Genomic DNA, 24,121 nt, shown 5'->3' on the forward strand with positions numbered 1-24,121 from the left:
TTCCAACTTATAGTGACCGCATGTGAGAGTAGAACTGACCCATAGGGTTTTCTTGGCTGTAATTTTTAATCTTTACAGGAACAAATTGCCAGGTCTTTCTCCCTTGGAGCCATTAGGTGAGTTTAAACCTCCAGCCTTTCTGTTAGCAGCTGAGTGTTTAACATTGTGCCACCAGGGCTCCTTTGGGATACCACTTGTTTTTCTGGAGAAGTCTGCATGCTGAGTAATAATTTTAGAAGGCTTTGGTTTGCCAATCTGTTCATGGCAGTTAGTAGATAGAATAGGAACTTTATTAAAATTTTTACTGTTTCAAACCTCAACGTTTATCCACAGTTTAAGTGGGTAACTTGGTCCAAATTTTACTTCCGACTGTGACTCGTTCTTTTAGCCTTAAATATTTTCTTTCAATAGTTTTATCAGATTAAAGGGGTCTTAGCTAGCAATCTTGATTTTTTTTTTTTTTTTTTGGTGGTGTTTATCCATTGTATTATGTCACCAAGGTACAAATTTTGCAGAGTTTTTTTCAGCTCTGCTGAAATCAGAAAGCTATTCTTGATTTTTATTTTTGCAGAGCAATCAATAGTAAAGGATCTGGTGCCCATAAAGCTTTTTATTAGCTCTGGGGCCGTCATCAATCAATGTGCTTCAAATCAATGCCCACTAATGGAGCTCAGTTCTGCAGAGGCAGTGGGCTGCTTTACCAAAGCAAAACAGGGCTCCTACGACTTTGCCCTGCTACCCCTAATTGAGCGGAAGGGCAGAGTCAAGAGGACTCTGAGAAGTCTGTCCATCAGGCTGTGGGAACGTGCTTCAGGGAAGGCTTTTTTCACTGCTGGGCTAGGATGTAATCAGAAACCTGAACTACTTACCAAAAACAGCAGTCTCCTCATTCAAAGCATTTCCTTTTGATTTGATGCTGATAGCTGGCTTTACCTCTAATGTTGCCACTGGAGCAGACAGCTGGATTTGAAGAAAAATCTCTTTTGTTTATTCATTCAACAAATGAAATGCTAAATGTTGACTTCATTAAATGATATTTTTCCCTAAGTTAAGCTCTAGACTTAGTTAGCCTAATTCAAAATGGAAGGAAAATGTGACAAAATATTGGGTACTAACTTAGGTGCTTTACATTAGCTATTGAGAGGCCTTGAGTGCAATCTAATGGGAGACCTGGAGATGGAGCTGGACAGCCTGGGTGTGAAGGTCGTGTCAGCCATTCACCATGACCTTGGTCAAGGTCGTGTCAGCCATTCACCATGACCTTGGGCAAGTAGCTTGACCCCTCTCTATGCCTAGTGTGGCTCCAACCTTTACTAGCTGTATGGTTTTTGCAGTTTACCTACTCTCAATGACTGTGGTTCTTCATTTGGAAAAGCACGGATAATAAGAGTCCTGGCCTTGTTGGTGTTTGTGAGGCAGTGAGCTTATGAGGATTTGCACGTGCTTCAAATCCACCAGCTGCTCCTTGGAAACCCTATGGGGCAATTCTACTCTGTCTTATAGGGTTGCTATGAGTCGGAATCGACTCAATGGCAATGGGTATTTTTTTTTTTTTTTTGGAACCCTGGTGGCACATTAGTTAAGAGCTTGGCTGCGAATCAAAAAGTTGACAGTTTGAATCCACAAACTGCCCCTTGAAAACCCTATGTGGCAGTTCTACTTTGTTCTATAGGATCACTATGAGTTAGAATCAACTCGACAGCAACGGATTTGGTTTTTTTTTTTGAGCCCTCAATGACTGTTAGCTGTTGTTATTAAAAATGGGAAACCTGAAGCATGTTTTTATTTAATGGCGTTCCATCTTTGTTACTGATGGGTTTCAAGGATTAAAATGTGTTTATTGAAAGGGGAAAAAGTCAGGCTAGTTTGATTATTAACTTATACAAGTTTAGTTAGGTCATTTCAGAACAAAGGATTCGGTGTAACCATTTTGAACAGTGGCCTGGTACTAATAACCATATTCTGAGGTTCTCATCAAGTAAGAGGAACCCTGGTGACTTCGTGGTTAAAGCATTCAGTTGCTAACCGAAGGGTCAGTGGTTTGAACTCACGAGCCACTTCTCAGGGGAAAGATGTGGCAGTCTTCTCCTATAAAGATTTACAGCCTTGGAAACTCTATGGGGCAGTTCTACTCCTCACATACTTCACACGTGTTATCAGGAGGGACCAGTCCCTGGTAAAGGACATCATGCTTTGTAAAGTAGAGGGTCAGCAAAAAAGAGGGAGACCCTCAACGAGATGGATTGACACAGTGGCTGCAACAGTGGGCTCAAACATAACAATGATTGTGAGGATGGCACAGGACCCAGCGGTGTTTCGTTCTGTTGTACATAGGGTTGTTACGAGTCAAAATTGACTCGACGGCACCTAACAACAACAACCCTGTCCTATAGGGTCACCGTAAGTCAGAATTGACTCAATGGCAGTGGGTCTTAGTTGTCAAGTAAGACGACTTGTGAACAGTTCCGGAATGTGCTGGGTGCCTCAGGGAGAGCTTAGCAGCTCAAGATTATTACTCAAGGGCATAAACAGTCTAGTGGTTAGAGATGCTGAACACTCAGGAGCCAGTCACATTTGAGAGCTCTCCTCAGACTCAGGCTACAAGGATGTGTTTGTGTTTGAGACGCAGATAAATGTAGTAGAAAGAACACTTGGCTTCATTTAGAATCCTCTAGGTCAATTTACTAGATCTAATATTGAGCAAGTTAACTAACTTCTGGGCCTCAATTTATTCCTCTTTAAAATAAACATAATAATATCTACCTCATGAAGTTGTGGTAAAGATTAAATACCATCATTAATCTATAATATCCGAAAAACACTGATTGCCGTTGAATCAATTCCAACTCATAGTGATGCTATAGGATGGGGTAGAACTGCCCCATAGGGTTTCCAAGGCTGTAAATCTTTATGGGAACAGACTGTCGCATCTTTCTCCCATGGAGCAGCTGGTGGGTTCTTAACTGCCAACCTTGTGGTTAGAATCGAGTGCTTATCCACTGCACCGCCAGGGCTCCTTAACCCATAATAAAAAAAAAAAGGACTCCATAATATTCTCCTTCCTCAACATAATCTCCTCTTCCGTGAGAAATGGCTTATTTAGTAAACCCAGAGATAGCATACTAATGTATTTGCAGTTATCAGTCTCTCTAAATAACTCTTCCCTTCAAAACATTTGACTTCCATCTATCCGTTATAAACTAATGATGGCTCCTCTCTGCTGTTCCCACTGGAAAGAAAAGAGTTTAGAAAATGTGGGCTCTGCAAGGAAGAATGTAAGAAACTGAAACACAGACACGCCTAGAGCCACTGAGGTAGAACTACACTCTCAAGCAAAATTGACTTGTTGACTGGAAGGAGACAGAAGAAAAATATTACCACCTCTTGAGACTTTGGTTACTTGGCTATCTTGCTGCTACTCTCGGAGTTATCTGTCTGGACAGTGGGACAGTTAAAGAACTTTACACATTGCCCAGCATTCATTCAATGAACTAGATTGCTTTCCCTCCTAACACCTAGATGAAAGTTGGTTGCACTAAGTAAACATGGGGTTTGAAGTGGGAAAAGGAGAGAAGGTACGTGGAGCCCCCAGGGAGAGAAGGATTCTGGATACAGCTGGTGTAGTTCTACAGAGGGGGGCAGAGTCGTGCTGGGACAGGTTAGGCTTTGGAAGAGGGAATCAAGTCACCTCATATTTAGAAAAAATAACCCCTTCCTTCATCTACACTGGTTTGTCCCTCGCTTCTGGTAACAAGGAGGGCATTATTCATAGATCAGCTATTCTATTATTTATAAATTATAAATTAAATAGGTTTTTTGGACTAGGCAAGATCCTAATCACCCTTGGCAATAATGTATACGAGTAAATGCATTTCCAGTAATAATCAACTTAAAATGAACTTGTAAAACCAAGCCTGGTCTTAAATTGCTATTTGGGAATATCTAAGGCTCCTAATTCCCCCATGTGTCTGTCAGTTTGTTGTACTGTGGGGGCATGCATGTTGCTGTGATGCTGGAAGTTGCTGTGATGCTGGAAGCTATGCCACTGGTATTCAGATGCCAGCAGGGTCACCCATGGAGGACAAGTTTCAGCCGAGCTTCCAGACTAAGACAGACTAGGAAGAAGGACCCGGCAGTCTACTTCTGAAAAGCATTAGCCAGTGAAAACCTTATGAATAGCAGCAGAACATTGTCTGATATAGTGCTGGAAGATGAGCCCCCCAGGTTGGAAGGCTCTCAGAAAGAATTAGTCGATGTTCAACCATTTCAAGAGGTAGCATATGATTAGGAATTGATGGTACTAAAGGAAGAAGTCTAAGCTGCTGTGAAGGCATTGGCAAAAAACAAGGCTCCAGGATTTGACGGAATATCAATTGAGATGTTTCAGCCAACGGACGCAGCGCTGGAGGTGCTCACTTGTCTATGCCAAGAAATATGGAAGCCAGCTTCCTGGCCAACTGACTGGAAGACATCCATATTCATGCCTATTCCCAAGACAGGTGATCCAACCAAATGTGGAAATTACAGAACAATATAATTAATATCACATGCAAGCAAAATTTTGCTGAAGATCATTCAAAAACAGCTGCAGCAGCATATCAACAGGGAACTGCCAGAAATTCAGGCCGGTTTCAGAAGAGGATGTGGAACCAGGGATATCATTGAACACTTAATTGTGCTCATGAGGAACCTTTACATAGATCAAGAGGCAGTTCAGACAGAACAAGGAGATACTGATTGGTTTAAAGTCAGGAAAGGTGTGCGTCAGGGTTGTATCTTTTCACCATACCTATTCAATCTGTATGCTGAGCAAATAATCCAAGAAGCTGGACTCTGTGAAGAAGAACGGGGCATTAGGATTGGAGGAAGACTCACTAACAACCTGTGTTATGCAGATGACACAACCTTGCTTGCTGAAAGTGAAGAGGACTTGAAGCACTTACTAATGAAGATCAGAGACCACAGTCTTCAGTATGGATCGCACCTCAACATAAAGAAAACAAAAATCCTCATACCTGGACCAATAAGCAACATCACAGTAAAGGGAGAAAAGACTGAAGTTGTTAAGGATTTCATTTTACTTGGATCCACAATCAACACCCATGGAAGCAGTAGTCGAGAAGTTAAACGACGCATTGCATTGGGTAAATCTGCTGCAAAGGACCTCTTTTAAAGTGTCGAAAAGCAAAGATGTCACCTTGAAGACTAAAGTGCGCCTGACCCAAGCCATGGTATTTTCAATTGCATCATATGCATGTGAAAGCTGGATAATAAATAAGGAAGACCAAAGAAGAATTGACGCCTTTGAATTGTGGTGTTGGTGAAGAATATTGAATATACCATGGACTGCCAAAATAATGAATAAATCTGTCTTGGAAGAAGTGCAACCAGAATGTTCATTAGAAGTAAGGATGGCGAGACTGCATCTTACATACTTTGGACGTGTTGTCTGGAGGGATCAATCTGTGGAGAAGGACATCATGCTTGCAAAGAACAGGGTCAGCAGAAAAAAGGAAGGCCCTCAACGAGGTGGATTGACACAGTGGCTACAACAACAAGTTGAAGCATAACAACAATTGTAAGGATGGTGCAGGACCAGGCAGTGTTTCGTTCTGTTGTGCGTAGGGTCGCTATGAGTCGGAACCTAACAACAACAACAAGATTCCTAGGGAGCCTTAGTGGCACCCTTGGGTGGTGCAGACAAGTATGCAACCACTAGCCAAAAGGTTGGCAACCTGAACCCACTCAGAGGAGTCTTGGAAGACAGGCATGGCAGTGATCTGCTTCTGAAAGGTCACAGCCTTGAGAACCCTACGCAGCAGTTCTATTCTGCACACATGAGCTTGCTTTGAGTCGAAATTGACTCGATGACAAGATTCCTTGCACCTTAATATGTTCAAATTCCAGATAAGCAGAACTAGTTTGTTGTGTTTACTGTATACATGTTTGTTGTACTTGACAAATGTTTAAAGGCACTTAAATAAAGATGATAAAACAAATAATTCCAGTAAAATCAAGGTTGCATTTAACTGAAAATAAAGCAAACTTTATATGGTGATTATAAAGGGTAATTATTTTCTAAAGAACCTATACCAAACACACACACAAATTCTTAAGAAATTATAATGACCAAGTAGATGCTTGGCAAAAATACAATTAGTTTAAAAAACATATATTAAGTAAATACAAAAGAAAACAAAAAATACATATACATTACTTATCAAATTAGCTTGTTTTTACCACTTTTTTCAGTGATAATACTCTCTGCTCTTGGTTATAGGAAATAAGGTGTTCTTATTCACTGGTAGGAGGCCTGGTGGTGCACTGGTTAAGTGCTTAGCTGCTAACCACAAGGTCAGCCGTTCAAACCCACCATCGGCTCAGCAAGAGAAAAGATCTGGAGATCTGCTCCCATAAAGATTGCAGCCTAGGAAACCCTGTGGAGCAGTTCTACTCTGCCCTGTAGGGTTCTTTGAGTCAGTATCAACACGACAACAAAAACCATATTCACTGGGGAAGCATAAACTCCTGCGGGGCTGTTCATTCAACTTGCTGGGAAAGCAATTCCCTAACATGGATTGAGGTGTTCATAACCTTTGACCGACCAGTTCATTTTCTCTAAAACTAAACTAAAAAATATTCCTAGGTATAAAATGGAGCCTTGGTGGTGCAGTGGTTAAGAGCTTAGGCTGCTAATCAAACGTCGACAGTTCGAATCCACCTGCCACTCTTTGGAAGCCCTAGTCTAACCTGTAGGGTCGCTATGAGTAGGAATGGACTCAACGGCATACAACAACCGATATAAAATAGGCTTCATAAGTTCTCACGGTGTTCTTCATAGAGGTAAAAAATGCAAAACAACTTGTGTTTAACAACAGAGGAAGAATTAAATGAATTCTGATACAATCATTGGAGCTGATATCATGAAGCCTAAAGGTGATGTTTATGGTGACTGTATATGAAAAAGTATATTCTATGAGATTTCCATACATTTAGCTATGTATGGGAAAATTCTGGAAAGAAACTTCCTGAAGCATTAACAATCATTGTCTTTGCTCTGCAGGAGCAGCAGAAAGTGTGTGAGGTGAATAAGAGCATGGGAGCTGGGATGTGGAGCCAAACTGCCTGGTTTCAAATCCAAGCTCTGCCACTTGAGTAGCTATTTGACTTTGGGCGAGTTTGTTTTTTTTCTTAATATTTATTGTGCTTTAAGTGAAAGTTTACAAATCAAATCAGTCTCTCACACAAAAACTTATATACACCTTGCTAACCTACATACTCCCAATTGCTCTCCCCCTAATGAGACAGCGCGCTCCCTCCCTCCACTCTCTCTTTCTGTGTCCATGCCGCCTGCTTCTAACCCTTTGGGCGAGTTTTAAGGTAAGGTTTCTCCATCAGCAAATTGATAGTGAAATAAGTAGTACCTACCTCCTGGCGTTTTTGTGAAGATTAAATTTGCTAACACATGTAAAGCACTGATAATAATGCCTGACATATAGTAAGAAGACAGTAAGCATTAAAACCCAACACCAAACCAATTCTGGTCAGTTAGATTCCGAGTCATCGTGACCCCATGTGTTACAGAGTAGAACTGTTCATAGGATTTTCTTGGCTGTAATCGTAACAGAAACAGATTGCCAGACCTTTCTTCCATGGCGCCTCTGGGTGTATCCAAACTTCCAACCTTTAGTTTAATAGCCGAGTGCAAACCATTTGTACCAGCTAGGAATTTTCCAATAAGCACGAGCTATTTCAGGTTTTTGGCGGGGCGGGGCGGGTAGTACAACCAATATGGGCAGGTTTTTTTGCCGCTTGCTTTTCTGCATTTTTCAAATCAGCTTTTCTTTCTTGAGTATGTTACTGTTGTATTGAGGGGGCAAAGCAACATTTTCTTGAAGGTCCTGAGAACTGGGTCAGCTGGATTTTCAAGTTACATATTCAGGTTCTTTTTGGAATATCACAAGATTTAATCAAAGAATGGATATTTCATGGTTGCTGAAATCCCAGAATTGGAGTTAGGGTGGTAACTGAAATGAACTTTGTGTTCCAGAAACCTGTTTCATAAGAAGTTAGGATAGTTCCATTTCCATAAAGGACTGCCTGCCTCCTTTGGAAAAACTTGTGTTTACCTGATATTTGCTTTCCCCCTCTAGCCTTTGCTTCCAATTCACCCCTTACCAGGCATTTTCTTTTCCCTACAACTTACATGTATTTTAAAATATGAAATCACGTGTTTTAATTGTACCAAGACAAAAATTTTGGAAGTATTTATAATATTGGAATAAGTAAATTTTCTTGGGTGAGAAAAGTAAATTAAGGAAAAGGGAGAAAGATCAAATGTCTTAATACTTTTATTAATTTCTGAACATTTTGACAACTATCATGCATAATTTGATGCCCATATAAAATCAACATTTTAAAAATATGTTTTAAAGTTCTAGGAGCAGAAGGAAAATTAAAGGGAAAGTTGCTTTTTCTTTCCCCAATTTTATCCCAAGTTTTCAAGAAAAAGATCTGGCAAAAGAGTCTCTCTACTCATTTTGGAACCTTCTCTTGCTAGCAAGGAATAAGTCTGTACAGTACAGTACAGTTTCCAAGGCAATGTCAAGACCACGTAGAGAGAGAGAGAAAGAAAGTGTTGTGTGTAGTCAAAGAGATAAAGAAAATGGATTAACACTGTGAATGAATAGGGGTCTTTTAATTGGAAAAAAAAATTTAAATTGCACTACAAGGAAGGAAGGCTTGGCAGTCTGCTTGCATAAAGATTATAGTCAAGACAACCTTATGGAGCAGTTCTACTCTGCAACACATGGGGTCGCCGTGAGTCGGAATCAACTTGACGACAACGTCAAGTGGTTTCTAAAGTGGTTATGCTAACAGTTCTAACATCTGTTGTTATAAGACAACTGCATTATGAGAAGGCCTTTTTTTCCCCACATGGCCTTGTTCACGTGGACACGTGATCTGTCTCCTAAATATGTCCCAGTCTTTGTAACACTGTGCTGACCCATGTCAAAATAGTTCCGCTGAGTTAAAGTTAGACAAAGATATTTTTCATTTGTAAAGCCAGAAACATTTTTTTCTGTAAGTTCTACTTGAAGCCTTGGATTCATCCAGACCCTTCCAGACAATGACTACTCCCAAAGCATCACAAATATTTGCTGCTTAAATAAATTTACTCTTGTCAGACACGGGTCACCACCAGCCAAATATTTGTCCATTTTTCTAGGACTGTGGCTTCAGCTTCAGAAAAGACTCAATTTTTCTTCTTTTTTTTTTTTTCTTTTTCCCCCTCCCTTCAGGTACAATCCTTGGATTTACTCTCCGACCATACAAGATGAGCTACCGGGAAGTCAAGTACTTCTCTTTTCCTGGGGAACTCCTCATGAGGATGTTACAGATGCTGGTATTGCCTCTTATCATCTCCAGTCTTGTCACAGGTACCACATGACGTTGTTTTTAAGTGTGCTTCTTGCAAAAAGATCGCTTAGAAAAAGCAAACGCTTTAGGTTTCTGCTGGATGCATGCTCTGTTCTAGAAAAAAAAAAACAAAAGTCCCTTCAAAATGATGGAAAGGGGGCTTTAGTAATGCATGAATGATTATAACTCGTATTTTGCCAATCACAAGAGGAAACGGATTTAAACAGCCACGTAATCTGGTCTGCCTCACTATGAAAGAGGTGCCCTGCTAAACACCACACAACCAGCCTTCTCTGACCACAGTGATGTAGTTGACAACAGCGTACAACAGGTCTGTTTTCTCACCCTCTTATCCCACCCAGATAACATCTGGTTGGACAGCCTATTAGCTATTGATGCAAGAATGCTTGTTCTCAGAGCCACCAGGACTTGAGCGGGAGCCTTCTTGGAAGCCTCATCAAGAGGTAATGCCCACCACACACTCACCAACTCTGCTGCCACCAACACTTTATCTTTTTCTGGTGTACCCGCATGATCTCATTTCCTTCTCCAGTTGCCCCCCACCCCGTTACCTTTTACGATGGTGGGAGAATGGGGAGGGGGTGGGAAATTTTCTCATCTGGATGTGTCCTCAGTGGACACTTGGATTTTCAATGAGTGGAAGCTTGCAGGATAGGATTCTCTTTTCTACGACAGGGAGGTAGTTTACTCCTGCCTGGGAAAAGGTTACAGAGTCGTTTGCATATGTGACTGGTCAATACAAACGCAGCCAAGAAGTTGCAGAAAAATGGTACCCCGCATTCCTTCCTGCCCACTCTTCTCTTACCTCACAGCACATCTCTGACTTGGAAAGGGCATTACTATAGACCCCGCCCCCCCCCCACACAGTGGTTTCTGGGTTTGTAGCTGAAGCCCAGTACTAAGGTATTCACGATCTTGTTCTCTTTCCACCCTTGGCTCACCATCTCCCCCTAGGTGGACCACTCTGCTTCTACGTTAGCTGGCTTCTGAGCATCTTTCCCCTCAGGGAGTTCTCAAGGATACTTACAATCTCCTTTCAAGATCTCTATGTAACAACTTTGTAGTCCGACTTAAAAATCATGAGCAAGATTCTGACTGTTGCATCCCTTAGAGAGCTAGCCATTACGTGGACAAAAACTATTTCGAGTTTTTCTGTGTCTTGCAGATCTCTGCTGGCTTCCACTTGTCCAGGGCCTTAAACAAGTTATTGCATATACACAAGTTCCATTGGAGGATGAATTGCCCATAAAACCATCGTACAGACAGGTTGATTTGGGATACTTGATTATGAAACTGGCCTGGTCCATGGCTAACTAGGAATAATCACAGCAGCAATTCCTATCACAGAAATGATATTAAATGCTGTTACATAAGGGCACGTTCTCATTTATTACTCAGGTGCCGCCATTTTTCTGGGGAAACAAGTTCTTTGCAAAAAGCACTTACAGGACAAAGTCAATATTCCCCATTTTAATTAGTACATCAGTGAGTCCCTCTTCACCATCCCTACTGAACTGAGAACCTACAGTTTTCCTGGGTTGAGGACACACACTGAGGGGTTCTGGATTCCTGTATGCTGTCTCTTTTCAGAATGGCACCGGTATTTAGACGTTTCTGCCTTCTGACAATTGTGTTGAAAACCCTACCGTGTTACTCCTTAGAGGAGGTCAGTCAAAGCCCGCTATTAGTAGAGTTAAAGAAAGTATTAAGTCTCAGTTGACATTACCTTGAAATAGGACTTTCTGGGATTTTCTAATACTACATCAACATTATCAAAGGAATAAGGGCTTTGGTTGAGAAAGAATAATTTTGTAGAAAGAATACTATGATGTAATCCCTTTGCGTGGTTAAAAAGAAATAAATGTGTGGGCCCACCTGGGAGAATTGTCACTGCTTATAATATTGTTGTTAAAGAGAAAGGAATTCTAAGCTGCAAACAACCAACGTAAAATGAACTTTTAAAATATAAGCTAATTGCAAGTTGGGTGTGCTGCCATTTAGAACCACTGAGAGATTCTCAGCATTTATCTGTGTAAGACAGAGAGCCTGAAGGGGCATAAATAGTTTGCCAAAGATCTTTTTAAGGTGTTAATGTCAAAAGAGTAATTTCCGGAATGATTCAATAAGAATCTCCAGCGATGGGAAGAGAGGAAACTTCACAAATTGTACCGTCCCTGTGGATAATGGGGGGATGTTACTGGTGAATCTGTCGCCCAAAGAAGGAACAAAGTCAGGCTCCATCGTTGTGGAATGGAAAAGCAAACATAAATGCCTCCAGCGTGGAGGCAGGCAGCGTGTACATATGAAACTGCCATCTCAGGCTACCTTTTGTTTTCCTACTTTGATAGTCATGGATTCAGAGAAATGTTTCCCTTTAGCAGGAGAAGTAACAGGGACATGTGGGATGATAAATGGCAACTGACCCAGCTGCAGAATAGTGTGGACAAAAGGAGACAACTGTGAACTGAAAAATTTAAGTCTCGGGAGCTCCAGCCAATTGTTGCCATATGGGAACCAAGGCCAAATCTTCTCAATTTTCAAGAGAATCCAGAAATCCAAATTTTCTAAAAACCCTGTAGATTTTTAAATGTTAGGACAATTAAAAAAAACAAAGAACATCGCAAGCCAAACAAAACCCATCTGCAAGCCCAATCCAACTATTGGCTTACCAAGATTGGAACTCCAGGTTGAAGGCCGATGCTATTTGTTATAAGAAAGGCATTATTGGGCTGCCACTGGGTTTCATATGTTTTATTCAGTCGTTGACAGTTCTATGCCAATGCTTGACTAATAACATGGAATCAGCTACTGAAACACCACGTTTATTGCCCGTGAAACAAACAGCTATTGGAAAACCTCTTCTCCGCATCTTCTGAGTATAAACTGTTGTGTAATAGCTGTGCTGGTCTTTCCTGTACCATATAGAAACACCAGAATAAGAACCCAGAGGTCATGTTCCCAAAGAAGACATTTCCCGATGGCAAAATACTTGACAGACTTAGTGCTCTTAAGTTCAAAGGTCCCAAGTTCCGCCCAGACAGAAATCGAAATAAATGAAACCCTTATTGCATTTCTTGGGCTGGGCATTTTGTTTTAGAAGATTTTAGAGTGTACATTCAATTGTACTAATGTTACATTTAAACACTGAGATATCTAAGTCTTTGAACCTGAAACAACTGTGGTTCTAGGGTCCCCATAAGCCATGTTTTCCTCTTCCTGAATTTGAAATTCCAATCTTTCCAAACATTGTTGGAGTGTATTAGCATTCTAGAAGCTTCCAGAGAGAAGCTGGAAGTAAGTCTAATAGCTAGATTTGTATTCAAGTGCCTGTTTTTTCTTTATTATTCTCATTTTTTTTAATAAAAAGAAAATGTGCCAACACACCACACAATAAAATAGGGACTTGGCACCTGTTTCTATTGATTTGATCAAGATAGGCGACCAAACTAGATACTTCATGCCAGAAACAGGAGTTGACTTGACTGGCTTAGCCTGATTAAATTCACTGAATAATAATTAAACTACATTTGAGTTTGTACTATATAGACATTGCTATCATCTCTTGCTTACTGCTGAACCGTTTTAGAAAACTAGGGCTTTCTTCTTTTCTCATTCCAAGTGCACATCCCCCCTCCCTCAGTTACGTCATGTGACATCCTTGGTGTCTGCCCAGTTTTCTGGAAGTGGGGAACATAGCATTGACCAACAGAATCTGTGCAGAGTTGGGCTTTTTCATGTCCTTCACAATTGTGAGTGAAAATGGTTGGAGAGGTTGTCAACAGCAACAGTCAAAGTAGCAGCAGTATCTGGGGCTGATGGCAGGGTACACTGGAATGTTTATCTTTTAACATTTGTTCATTCATTAACAAACATTTCTTGAACTCTTACTATGTCAGGCCCTGAGCTAGGCGCGAGGAGTACACAAATACAAAGATATAGCCTCCAAGAAGATGCATGGGGGGAAGGTTGGAGAGAGTTTTCCTGTACCTCTTAAATCATACAATATACAGTATATAAGCAAATTCCCATTCTAATTCCAATTATGAAGGAGTAAGTCTTGTCATATGTACTCCCAACAAAAAAGAGAAAATTTGATTGATTTTAAGAACATGATCCCAAATCTAATTTTCATAGAGTCATGGCGTCTCCATCCCAAAGTCAAGTAATTCAGAACTTTCCAATATGAGTAAAGGAAAACCCACTGCTGTCAAGTCGATTCCGACTCATAGTGACCCTATAGGACAGAGTAGAACTGCCCCATAGGGTTTCCAAGTAGTGGCTGGTGGATTCGAACTGGCAACCTCTTGTTTTGCAGCTGAGCTCTTATTACCCTGTTCCACCAGGGCTCAATTTCAATTAAGTACCACCCCTATTCTCATTTACTAAAAATTTTCTTTAAATCAACATAATTTTCTTTCAGTGCTCTCAAATCCTTACCAGAAAGTGAAAATGAGAAAGTAATAAATTACAATGTTATGAAATTCTAGATTGATATTGTTGCCTCTAAAAAGTTCTAAGAGCTTTATACACTCCCATTGTTTAAATAAAAAAAAAGGTTGGAGGGTGGGATTGGCAAATGTTAAACCAACCAGTTAGTTGCCATTGAATCCATTCTGCCCCCATGTGTGTCAGAGTAAGAACTGTGTTCCACAGAGTTTTCAAATTTTTGGAAGTTTACCTCCAGGCTTCCCTTCTAAGTCATCTCTGGGAGGACTCAAAGCTCCAACCTTTCAGTTAGCAGCTGAGAATGTTAACAGTTTGCACCACCCAGGGACTCCAGCAAACGTTAAAGAGGTGTTAAATCCACACAAGCACCAAAATGAGACTTCCCATTTCCTTTAATTCAGAGGATTGAAAGAGAATTGGAAAGAATGACTTTCTCATGATGTGATGTAATGTTAACTAAGGTAGGGTTTCTCTACCGCCGGAACCGCTGTATTTACTTCACTCTAGTCCAATCATCCCTCTACTTCTTGAATCTCTGCAGTATCCCTTCCAAGAGCTTCTCCACTTCTGCCTGAATGTTTCCAAGGACAAGAGATGTTTGGAACCCATTTGTCCTTGGCAAAGCTCTAAGAATTCTTTTTTGTATCTATAATGAAACAAACAAAAACAACTGAAAAACAAAACACCTGCCTGCAACCCCCCCCCACCCCAATGTGACAAGCTCCATGGTGTGCCACATAACACCTGGGCAACTTCCTTTCAAATATATAGACCACCAAAGTCAGTGGAATGTGGGACTTAGCTATAGTTGAAGCCAACAAGCTAGGATCACCAGCAAGGGACTTTCTTAACTTGGAGAATAATGGAAGCAAAAACAATTACTTTGTGACGCAAAGTATGGCCCTGACGTTTCAGAAAAAAGAAGAGTGAATTAAAGTTTTGTCATTTCATTTAACATGAGCCAGCAGAAAAAAAAAATGAACTGAATAATTCTTGGATCCCTGGTGGTGCAGAGGTTAAGCCTTCAGCTGCTATCCGAAAGGTCAGCAGTTCGAATCAATCTTGGAAACCCTATGGGGCAGTTCTACTCTGTCCTATAGGGTCACTATGAGTTGGATTTGACTTGATGGCAATGAGTTGTTTAATGGGTGGATAATTCTTAATTCTTGGGTATGTGAAGGGGTTTGTTAAGGGCCTGCAAATATGAGAGCCAAAATTGCTTAAGAAAAAAATTAATATTTTAAACCATTCATCTCCGTGGCTCTGGCATGTAGCTGAGGCCTGTTGGAAGTAGTCTGGGCACTTAAGTCCAAGAAAAAGTACTGTAGGCTTCTTGCCTTCCCCTACACATACATTTTGTGGAGGAGTTTCTTTGGAACTGTGTTTCATTCTCTGTAAAATGGGGGTGATAATGGTACCTGTAAAAGGAGCCCTGGTGGCACAGTGGTTAAATGCTTGGCTGCTAACCGAAAGGTCGGTGGTTGGAAGCTACTGGCCTCTCCGTGGGAGAAGGATGTGGCAGTCTGCTTCCCTAAAGATTTACAGCCTTGGAAACCCTGTGAGGCAGTTCTGCTCTGTGCTAAAGGGTCACTATGAGCCAGAATTGACTCAACAGTGACCAGAAGGTAGGTACCTGTGTCATGAGGTTGTTGTGAGGATTTACACCTGGCATATAGTATATACTCAATTAATGAGAGCTATAAAAAACAGTAAGGCTAACCAAAAGGTGGGAGGTTCAAGGCTACCCAGAGCACCTCAAAAGAAAGCACTGGCAATCTACTTCCAAAACATCAGCCACCGAAAACCCTATGGAGCACAGTTCTACATTGACACATATGGGGCTGCCATGAGTCGAAATTGATTTATTGGCAATAAGAGTAGTGGCAACAAGGGCTTTCCCTTAGCAGTCTGTGTTGTATCAAGACATCTAGAGCAAGAAGAGAGAGCTTCAGTTGAGGGATATATAACTAAACCTCCAGATTCCATACCTCATTTGTGTATGATTCCTGCAGAAATCGTTTTCCTAATGGTAAATTAAAGAAACCATGAAGTAACAACATGGGAGCCAGAGAGAATTCCTTCCTCACCACTGCAAGGGATTGGTTTCTGCCCTGCAGCCTGGGATGAGATTACCCTTATCACAGCTGCACAATTCTAAATATTATCATTGATTATACAACTGCCTGGTCTTTCCTGAGGAACCCAGCTCCAAAGTGTCTCACCCTGGATTCCTGGGGGCAGCAAATTTCACAGGCTGCTTTCATGCTGTGCACAGATCCTCTCTAGCTCAGGCAAACGAAGTCTCAGTCTCAACACTTAGGTGGCCAGTAAACAAGCCAGCCATAAAGAAGCTCCAGCCCAGCTGACTTGGAGGCAACAGGCTGATCCTGCTTGATTTTTTCTCCAGGGCTGTTCACAAGCACCTGGGAAGGAGGGCTAAGCAGCCCTCATCTTAGAGATGGGGGTTATAGGATATAATGGGAAGAATTCATCTGTGGGGTGAAAAAAAAAAAAAAAATCACCTGGCTTTTTTGCATCATGTAGAAAGAAATCTGGGTAATTAAATGCCTTTTTTTTTTTTTTTTAGTGGATTTGGGTTTTGGTGAGATGTAGACAAAGCCATTTAAGTCCAGCTGTCCATTCCATTGAAATCTGTCCATTCCATTGCAAACAGCATTTGTTGAGGCTTTGTATGTATTGGATACTTTTCTAGGACCTGAGGATTCCAAAATGAAGAAGACAAGGTTCCTGTCCTCAAGGAGCTCAAAGTCTGGTTGGTAGATAGATTCATAACTGCAATATCGCAGAGTTATGATGACACAGGAAGTGTGAGCCCGGTGGGAAACAAAGAAGAAAATGAGCAGTGTGATTGTCCCTCTTCCCCTGTCTCACCAGCATTCAGGCTCCTGAGCTATGAAATATCCTTATTAGCAAGAAGGAAGGAACATTCTTTTTTTCCTGCAGTGTTTTCCTCACACCTAATTTTTTAACTCTTTTACCATTAAATACGGTAACAGCCAAAGGTGGGGCCCTGTGAGGTTCCCAGCAACCACCATTCGGGGAATGTGGCCTCATAGATGGGAACTTAGAGAGAAGAGGTACTCCACAGGGTTTCAACCGCAGAAACTTTCCCTTTAAGAAGGGAGCCACTCAGCTTTTAGGAGGGGAGTCAGATTTGAGGCTCTCTGAGCTGGAAGGGGGGCCCCCGGTGGTGCAATGTTTAAGAGCTTGGCTGCTAGCCAAAAGGTCAACAGTTCGAATCCACCAGCCGCATCTTGGAAGCCCTATGGGGCACTTCTACTCTGTCCTATAGGGTCAATATGAGTCAGAATCAACTGGATGGCAACAGGTTTTTTGTTTGCTTGTTTTTGAGTTGGAGGTAATACTGTTCAGCCTTGTACCAAGAGTGGGAATTCCCTCTCCAGCACCCCCTGGAGACTCTCCTAGAACATTCCATTCTTTGATGGTTTAAATTGTTGAGCTGAAGTGTATCTCCTGTAAGGTCCACCTATTGGATTGGTCCTCATCCTGCACATGGAGCAACAGAGGGTGACTGATTCTTCAGATGTGCTCAGGAGAGCACCTAGTAGTCTCTTGGGCACCGAGCACAGGCTAAGGTCCCGATTCCCTCAGGCTTCTTATGTGCCTACTCTCTGCCCTTCATCACCCTGGTTGTCTCCTCCACATTTCTCTGTGTTCCTATTAGGCTGGGCTGCCCAGAATTGAACCCAGGGCTCCTGCTGTCACATGACTGAGTAAAGACAGTGATCTGGACCCAATCCTGTAAATAAAGACTGAAGTTGGGTCCACTGTTTTATCAGCTACATCAAACCATTGGCTCCAAGGAGTTAAATCTGTGGCCAGCTAATCCCCCTAGAGTTGAATGTTTGTGGAAGGATTTTTGTAGTAAAAAATGGAATCATTTTTCAGTTGAAAAATCAGAGGCACCAGGCTCAAGGCTCTGTGTGAGATGGCACCTTCCAAGAGGCTTGGTCCTGTTTGAGTTGAGAATTCTTACCTGTTAATTTCAGTAGCTTCAACTTACCCTGTGGTTTTGATTGAAGTTTTAGGTTGTAAGAAATGAAAGTTGTAAAGTAAAGAAGAAGACTATTTAAAAGCTTCCTTTAAAGTGAAACAATATCTAAGAAAAATTAAGATTTTTTTTTTAATTATTGATTTGATTGTACTGCTTACCAAAATCTCCTCCAGTCCGTTGAGGGTGGGAGGTGTTGGGAATGGATGGGGTTTTTTTTTCTGTTAATATGATAATGATTTTCAGGTGAGCAAGCAGCCTGATGAATTCTGACTTGGAGGTATGAGCTTAAGGACAGGATGGAGGAGGGCAGGAATGCTTCTGGGGTGAGACACCGTCTTGTGCAGTTCTCACTTCTGGAGTGATATTCTGAAAGTTGGATTAATTATGCTGCATGGAAAGTAGCAGAGATAAGAGTTCTTCAATTAGGTCGAACCAGGCTTGGGATTGATATTTCTTTTTAGTTCTCTAGGTGATTCTACTGTGCACCCAGGGTTCAGAACCACCACTTTACTGTTCTCCTAGAATTATTCTTTGTTTTCTAGTCCCCCAATGAAACCACTTTATTTCAGGCTCTCATTAGTTTAGACACCCCCTCTTCCAGGAAGCCTTCACTGGCTTCCCCATGGCCCCTGCTAATACATGCTCCCAGAGTCAAAGGTTCACTTCCGTCTCATAATAGTTAGTGCACTATGATGTCATTTGCTGTTAACTTGTCTTCTCACAAAGGCTTCTTGAAGGTACTGTGTCTTTACCTGGTACATTCTTTGCATTGCCTAAAGAATAAAGTCGGAATTCTTGGCGCAGCAAATAAGACCGTTTACAGCCTTCACAATCCATTTGACCAGCTTTTTTGTCTCTGCTTCCTCGACAGAACCTCGGCTCCCTCCTGCAGTTCCCCAATGCCCTCAGCACTTCATTTTTCCTCTTACCACGTTCCCCTCGCTCTGGCAAAATCCTTGAGCTCCTTCACAGTCCATCTTAGCTTCAACTCTTTCATAAAGCTGTCCCTGCCTGCTCCAGCTGAATGTGAGATTCCCCTTCCTCCACTGGACTCCTGAAGCACTTATCATTACTGTTACTCATACATCAACAATGCATGCTGCTTCCCTCTTGATGGACTTTTGTACAAATGTCTGATTCTCCAAACTAAACGGGACCATGTTTTACACACCTTTGTGGCTTCATAGCACCTAGAATGTAGTTCATCCTGCCTCACAGCATACCACTTTTAATGTTCTCTTTTTTTTTTAATTTCAAAAGGAATACATGTTGTATTAAAAATGACACGTAAATATCAATGTGTGTAAAATAAAAATGCTACACTCCAGAGATAAGCACTGTTAACGTTGTGAGATCTGTTCAAGAAAGCAGTGCCTGGGAGTGGGGTAAGCACTCAGATTAGACTACTTGAGTTTGAAGTCCAGCTTTGCCATTTTTCAGATCAGTGACCTTGAACAAGCTACTTAATCTCTCTCTGCCTTAGTGTCCTAATCTATGAAATGGAGATAAATAGTAGTACCTACCTCATTGGATTGTTGCAAAGGTACAAATTAATGCCCGTAGAACATCTAGAACGCTGCCTGACACATGATAACTACTCGAACTGTGAGCTAGTAATCTTTCATGCCCTTTTTAAAAGCCTACACACAAATATACCATTTTGTTTACAAAAATAGAGTCATGTGTATTGTTCTGCAGTATGCTTACTTTGTCAGAAATATCTCATGGATGTTCTTCCACATCAGTACAGTACATGTAGATATGCCTTACTGTTTAATGGTTAGGTTGTCTTCATTATTTTTGCTCTTTCAAATTAAACTGCATTGAACTTCTTTAGGTACATACCTTTGTGCACTATTTCTGTGTGATTGGTTACTAAAAGCAGAATTGCTAGATCACCAAGTGTGTTCATTTAAAAATCCAGAAAATTGTTGATAAATTAAAAAAAAAAAACCAAACCCATTGCTGTCGAGTTGATTCCGACTCAGCAACCTTATAGGACAGAACAGAGCTAAACTGCTCCATCGGGCTTCCAAGGAGCGGCTGGTGGATTTAAACTCCGACGTTTTGGTTTGCAGCTGCGCTCTTAACCACTGCGCTATCAGGGCTCCAAAAAGGTTATGCCATTTTACACTCCCAAAGAATGCTTTTTTTCTCCCATGCCTTCACAAATGCCAGTTATTAGCCACTGTAAATCCCATACAGTTTTATTTAAAGTCTTTTGTGTTATTCAAGCAATATATGAATCCATACTATTTGTATGAGTAAAAAAGAAAAGATGAGTAAGCCAGTGGAGAAATACACAGAGCGAAACACGAAAATACCCCAGACTGACACAGATGGACCAATCTGATTTGAACGGACTTCTTGCTAGGAGAACTGTTTATCCTAGAAATAATGAGATCATCTGCATTCCGTTGTAAAAGATTTCTCTGTCTCCCTTAAAGCCAAATAAAAGATGGTGAGGCTACTGTCAGTACAGAGAGAGAGAGAGAAGGACCTGAAGCCAGACAAGCCTTTCAGTGACAGTGTCATGGATTGTAAGCCTCCAGAGAATGGTACCCTGTCTTCTCTGTTCAGTGCTTGGCAGGCATTTTGTGATATATGCAGAAAGACTTTGGGGAGCCAATGTTCTCTGCTGTAAGATTGATCTGTTGGAACGATCCATGCAATTGTGAGTCTGGGTAGAATCTAGGCTCCCAAGTCTTATGTTTCTGTAAGTCCATTTCACCGAGCAAGATACATTTCTTTCAGCTTCTTCATGACTAAGATCCTTGCAATAATCTCAAATCCCAGGCTGGAAGCCATTGCCCTCCCCCATGATTATACTCGGTTTATTAACCCAACAACATATCCACCGCCAGTGCCACACTGGTGTTTTCAGATTTTCCTTTCTGGATTTCCTCGTATGTGGAAATAGACTTTGCCATTTTTGTATTTATTTATGATTTTAAACAGTTTGAGTTTCCATCTGGGCTTCAGAAGAGAAGAAACTTCCCCTAAATTACCCAGGGGGATTCCTGTGACAGGGCATTATATTAAGGTGGCCAGTTCTGAGCCATTCAGAAGAAGCTGTTGGCTAACCATTTAGGAAGACTTCTGTAAGGAAGAGTTAGATAATTGCTGGGCTCCTAGATCTAGCCTGTTAAAATGGCATCCATATTATTCAGGATTTGTTAGTACTGTTGGAAAAAAAAAAAAAAAGACATACATCCAATCTTGTTTCACCTGTAATACCCCTGGGCTCCCTCCCTCATCCATTATCCTACCTCCACCACCACTAGATTATTTTGAAGCAAATACCATATATTTCATTCCTTCTCTAAAAGGGTCAAAGAACCCTTTTAAAAAAAACAAGACAGATGTAATATTTTGACATAATTTTAACCTATTTTTTGTTTCTTTTATGCTTCCTCCACACCAAGCATTGTCAGTCACTTGAAGGAATTCTTGCTAATCAAACTCTGGACCCTGTTTCTGTATATGGTTCGAGCTCTGTATGAGTGCTTCATATTAATTACCAGAACTCTCTTGCTGCTAGAGCATGATATGTATTTAACAGGAGTTGGAATCAACTCAACAACAACAGGCTTGGTTAGTTTTTTTTTTTTTTCCCCCCAGCAATAAAATGTTTATGCTGTGAAATATGGGGGGTCACACTTTTTCATTATAGCACAATATATGAGTGTGTGTATGTACACACGGAGCTTTGTATGTTTGTTTTTACTATTTTTCCAGGTTTTGGTTTTGTACTTTACGGTTTCTCAACTAGATTATTTCTATTTAAGCTGTAATTTAAATGCATTGTTCTCAAGGCTGTTTTTGCTAAGAGCTGAAGTTTCTTTTACAGCTGACTTCATGAAAATACATTGCAAAATTTTCTTAAAGGTTTATTACAGGGATACATACAAATAAAATATCCTTAAAAGAAAAAAAAAAATCCCAATACTAGTTACTATGCATTAAGTATTTAAGAAAAAATAATGGAAATATCAATAGCTTCTATAGTGGAATCTTGCCATATATTTTCATTTTAGAATAAAATTTAGTAGTCTTGGGACCCTATGCGTAGTGATATATCGAAAAGCATTCCTTTGGCATGGACTCAAAGATAGGTTCAGAGCCAGACATTAACGTTGTTGTTATAGTTCTCAAACATTTAGGGATAGCCAAACTGAAAATTCATAATGCTTTTTTGGGTACACTAAAAAATGTTTACATATTGAATTCTATAATATGAAGTAGGAACACATTATGAGAAAATATGGCTCTTCGGCAATATAAGAACAAACAGCACTATAAGCGTATTTCTATGAACACTATAAGCTATTGAATTAAGCATGATCAATAATTTCAAATGTTCTAATATCATTTAGGTATAATTGATTTAGGTATAATATTTCATAGCTTGCAAGCCTTTTTTTTTTTTTGCCAGCACTGAAACCATAGGCAACAAAGTCATAAGAAATATTTACAGTGGAAAAAATCTCAAAATTGAGAGAATTAATTTTAGCCTGCTAAATTTTTTTCTCTCAGTTGGGTACACGACATCATTACTTTATTTTAGCAGGGCGCATTTGAGTTCGGCTTACTGAACACAGATGTTCTGTAGGAACGTGCTTGAATCGCTCTATGGTTTCCCATTAAATAAACATCCGAACATGAACTTAACTACCAAGTGAGGTCAAGTGCTGAGAAGTGCTATATACATCACATAAGCACGTTTCCTTTATGTGAGAGACACACTTGTAGCAATGCATATCAGACATTCAGCTGCTAGAAACATACCTGATGCCAGACTTTGCCATCCACTGCTACCCCAATCCTTGTTCCTTAGAATGGTAGAAACCTATGCTGCAACAGACAATTTCTTTAATTGATATGAAGACTCTAAAATTATTTCTTGGTATTGGTAGACTTAGGTTTGTTTACTTAGTTCAGGGTGGCATTTTTTAAAATAGCTTTAAGATATAATTCACATACCTACAATTCACCTATTTAAAGTATACAGTTCAGTGACTTTTTAGTATATTCACAGACTTGTGGATCCAATGCACCACAATCAATTTTAGAACATTTTTGTTTCCCCAAAAGAAAACCCCATAACCTTTAGCCATTACTCCTCAACTCCCCCACCCTTTCCCTGTAGCCGTAGGCAACCACTAATCTACTTTCTGTCTCTGTAGATTTGCCTATTCTAGATACTTTATATAAATGGAATGATACCATATATGGTCCTTTGCCATATATATGGCTTCTTTTGCTTCACATATTTTCAAGGTTCGTCCATGTTGTAATACATATCAGTGCTTCATTTCTTTTTATTGTCAAATACTATTGCATCGTATGGATATGACACATTTTATTTACCCATTCGTCAGGTGATGGACATTCAGATTGTTTCTGCTTTAGGGCTAATATGAATAATGCCGCTATGAACATTTATGTATAACTTTTTGTGTGGACGTATGTTTTTATTTTTCTCCTTTGGGTTTATACTTAGAGGTGTATTACATTCTACAGACGTAGAATGACTGGACCATACCGTAACTGTGTTTAACCGTTTGAGGAACTGCCACACTGTTTTCCAAAACAGCTGCACCATTTTACATTCTCATAACAGTATACGAGCGTTCGAATTTCTCCTTCACGTTCCTGCAGACACTTGTTATTTTCTGTTTGTTTTTTACAACCATGCTAGTGGGTATGAAATGGTATCTCATTGTGATTTTTTATTTGCATTTCTCTGTTGACTAATGCTATCAAGCATGCTTCACGTCATATTGGCCATTTGTACATCTTTGGAGAAATGTCTATTCAGATCCCTTGTCCCTTATTCATCTTTTTATTATTGAATTGTAATAGCTCTTTATATATTAAGATTGGACTTCTTAAGCTGTATGGAAACCCTGGTGGCATAGTGGTTAAGTGCTATGGCTGTTTACCAAAAGGTTGTCAGCTTGAATCGGCCAGGCGGTCCTTGGAAACTCTACAGGGCAGTTCTACTCTGTCCTGTAGGGTCAGTATGAGTCAGAATCAACTCAATGGCAGTGGGTTTAAGCTGTATACAGTGATGACTGGACAGCTTGTCATAAGTTATGACAGTCATTGAGAAGCATTCTTTACTGTGGTTAATACCTACTATAAATAAGCACTGTTAAGTGCTTGTTACAAAGTTTCATTCAAATAATAAACTAT

The 24,121-nt window shown here is 40.5% G+C and overlaps 1 protein-coding gene across 1 annotated transcript in view; it reads left to right on the plus strand.

The window, feature by feature from the left end:
• The window catches only part of SLC1A3 (solute carrier family 1 member 3), a 99,942-nt gene that overhangs the window by 22,683 nt on the left and 53,138 nt on the right, over positions 1–24,121 (plus strand). Inside the window, exon 3 of the mRNA XM_003407993.4 lies at positions 9,303–9,440. Coding sequence (XP_003408041.1) covers positions 9,303–9,440 — 138 coding nt within the window. The remainder of the gene's footprint in view (positions 1–9,302; positions 9,441–24,121) is intronic.

Source organism: Loxodonta africana, chromosome 2, assembly GCF_030014295.1.
Source record: "Loxodonta africana isolate mLoxAfr1 chromosome 2, mLoxAfr1.hap2, whole genome shotgun sequence".
Lineage (NCBI taxonomy): Eukaryota > Metazoa > Chordata > Mammalia > Proboscidea > Elephantidae > Loxodonta > Loxodonta africana.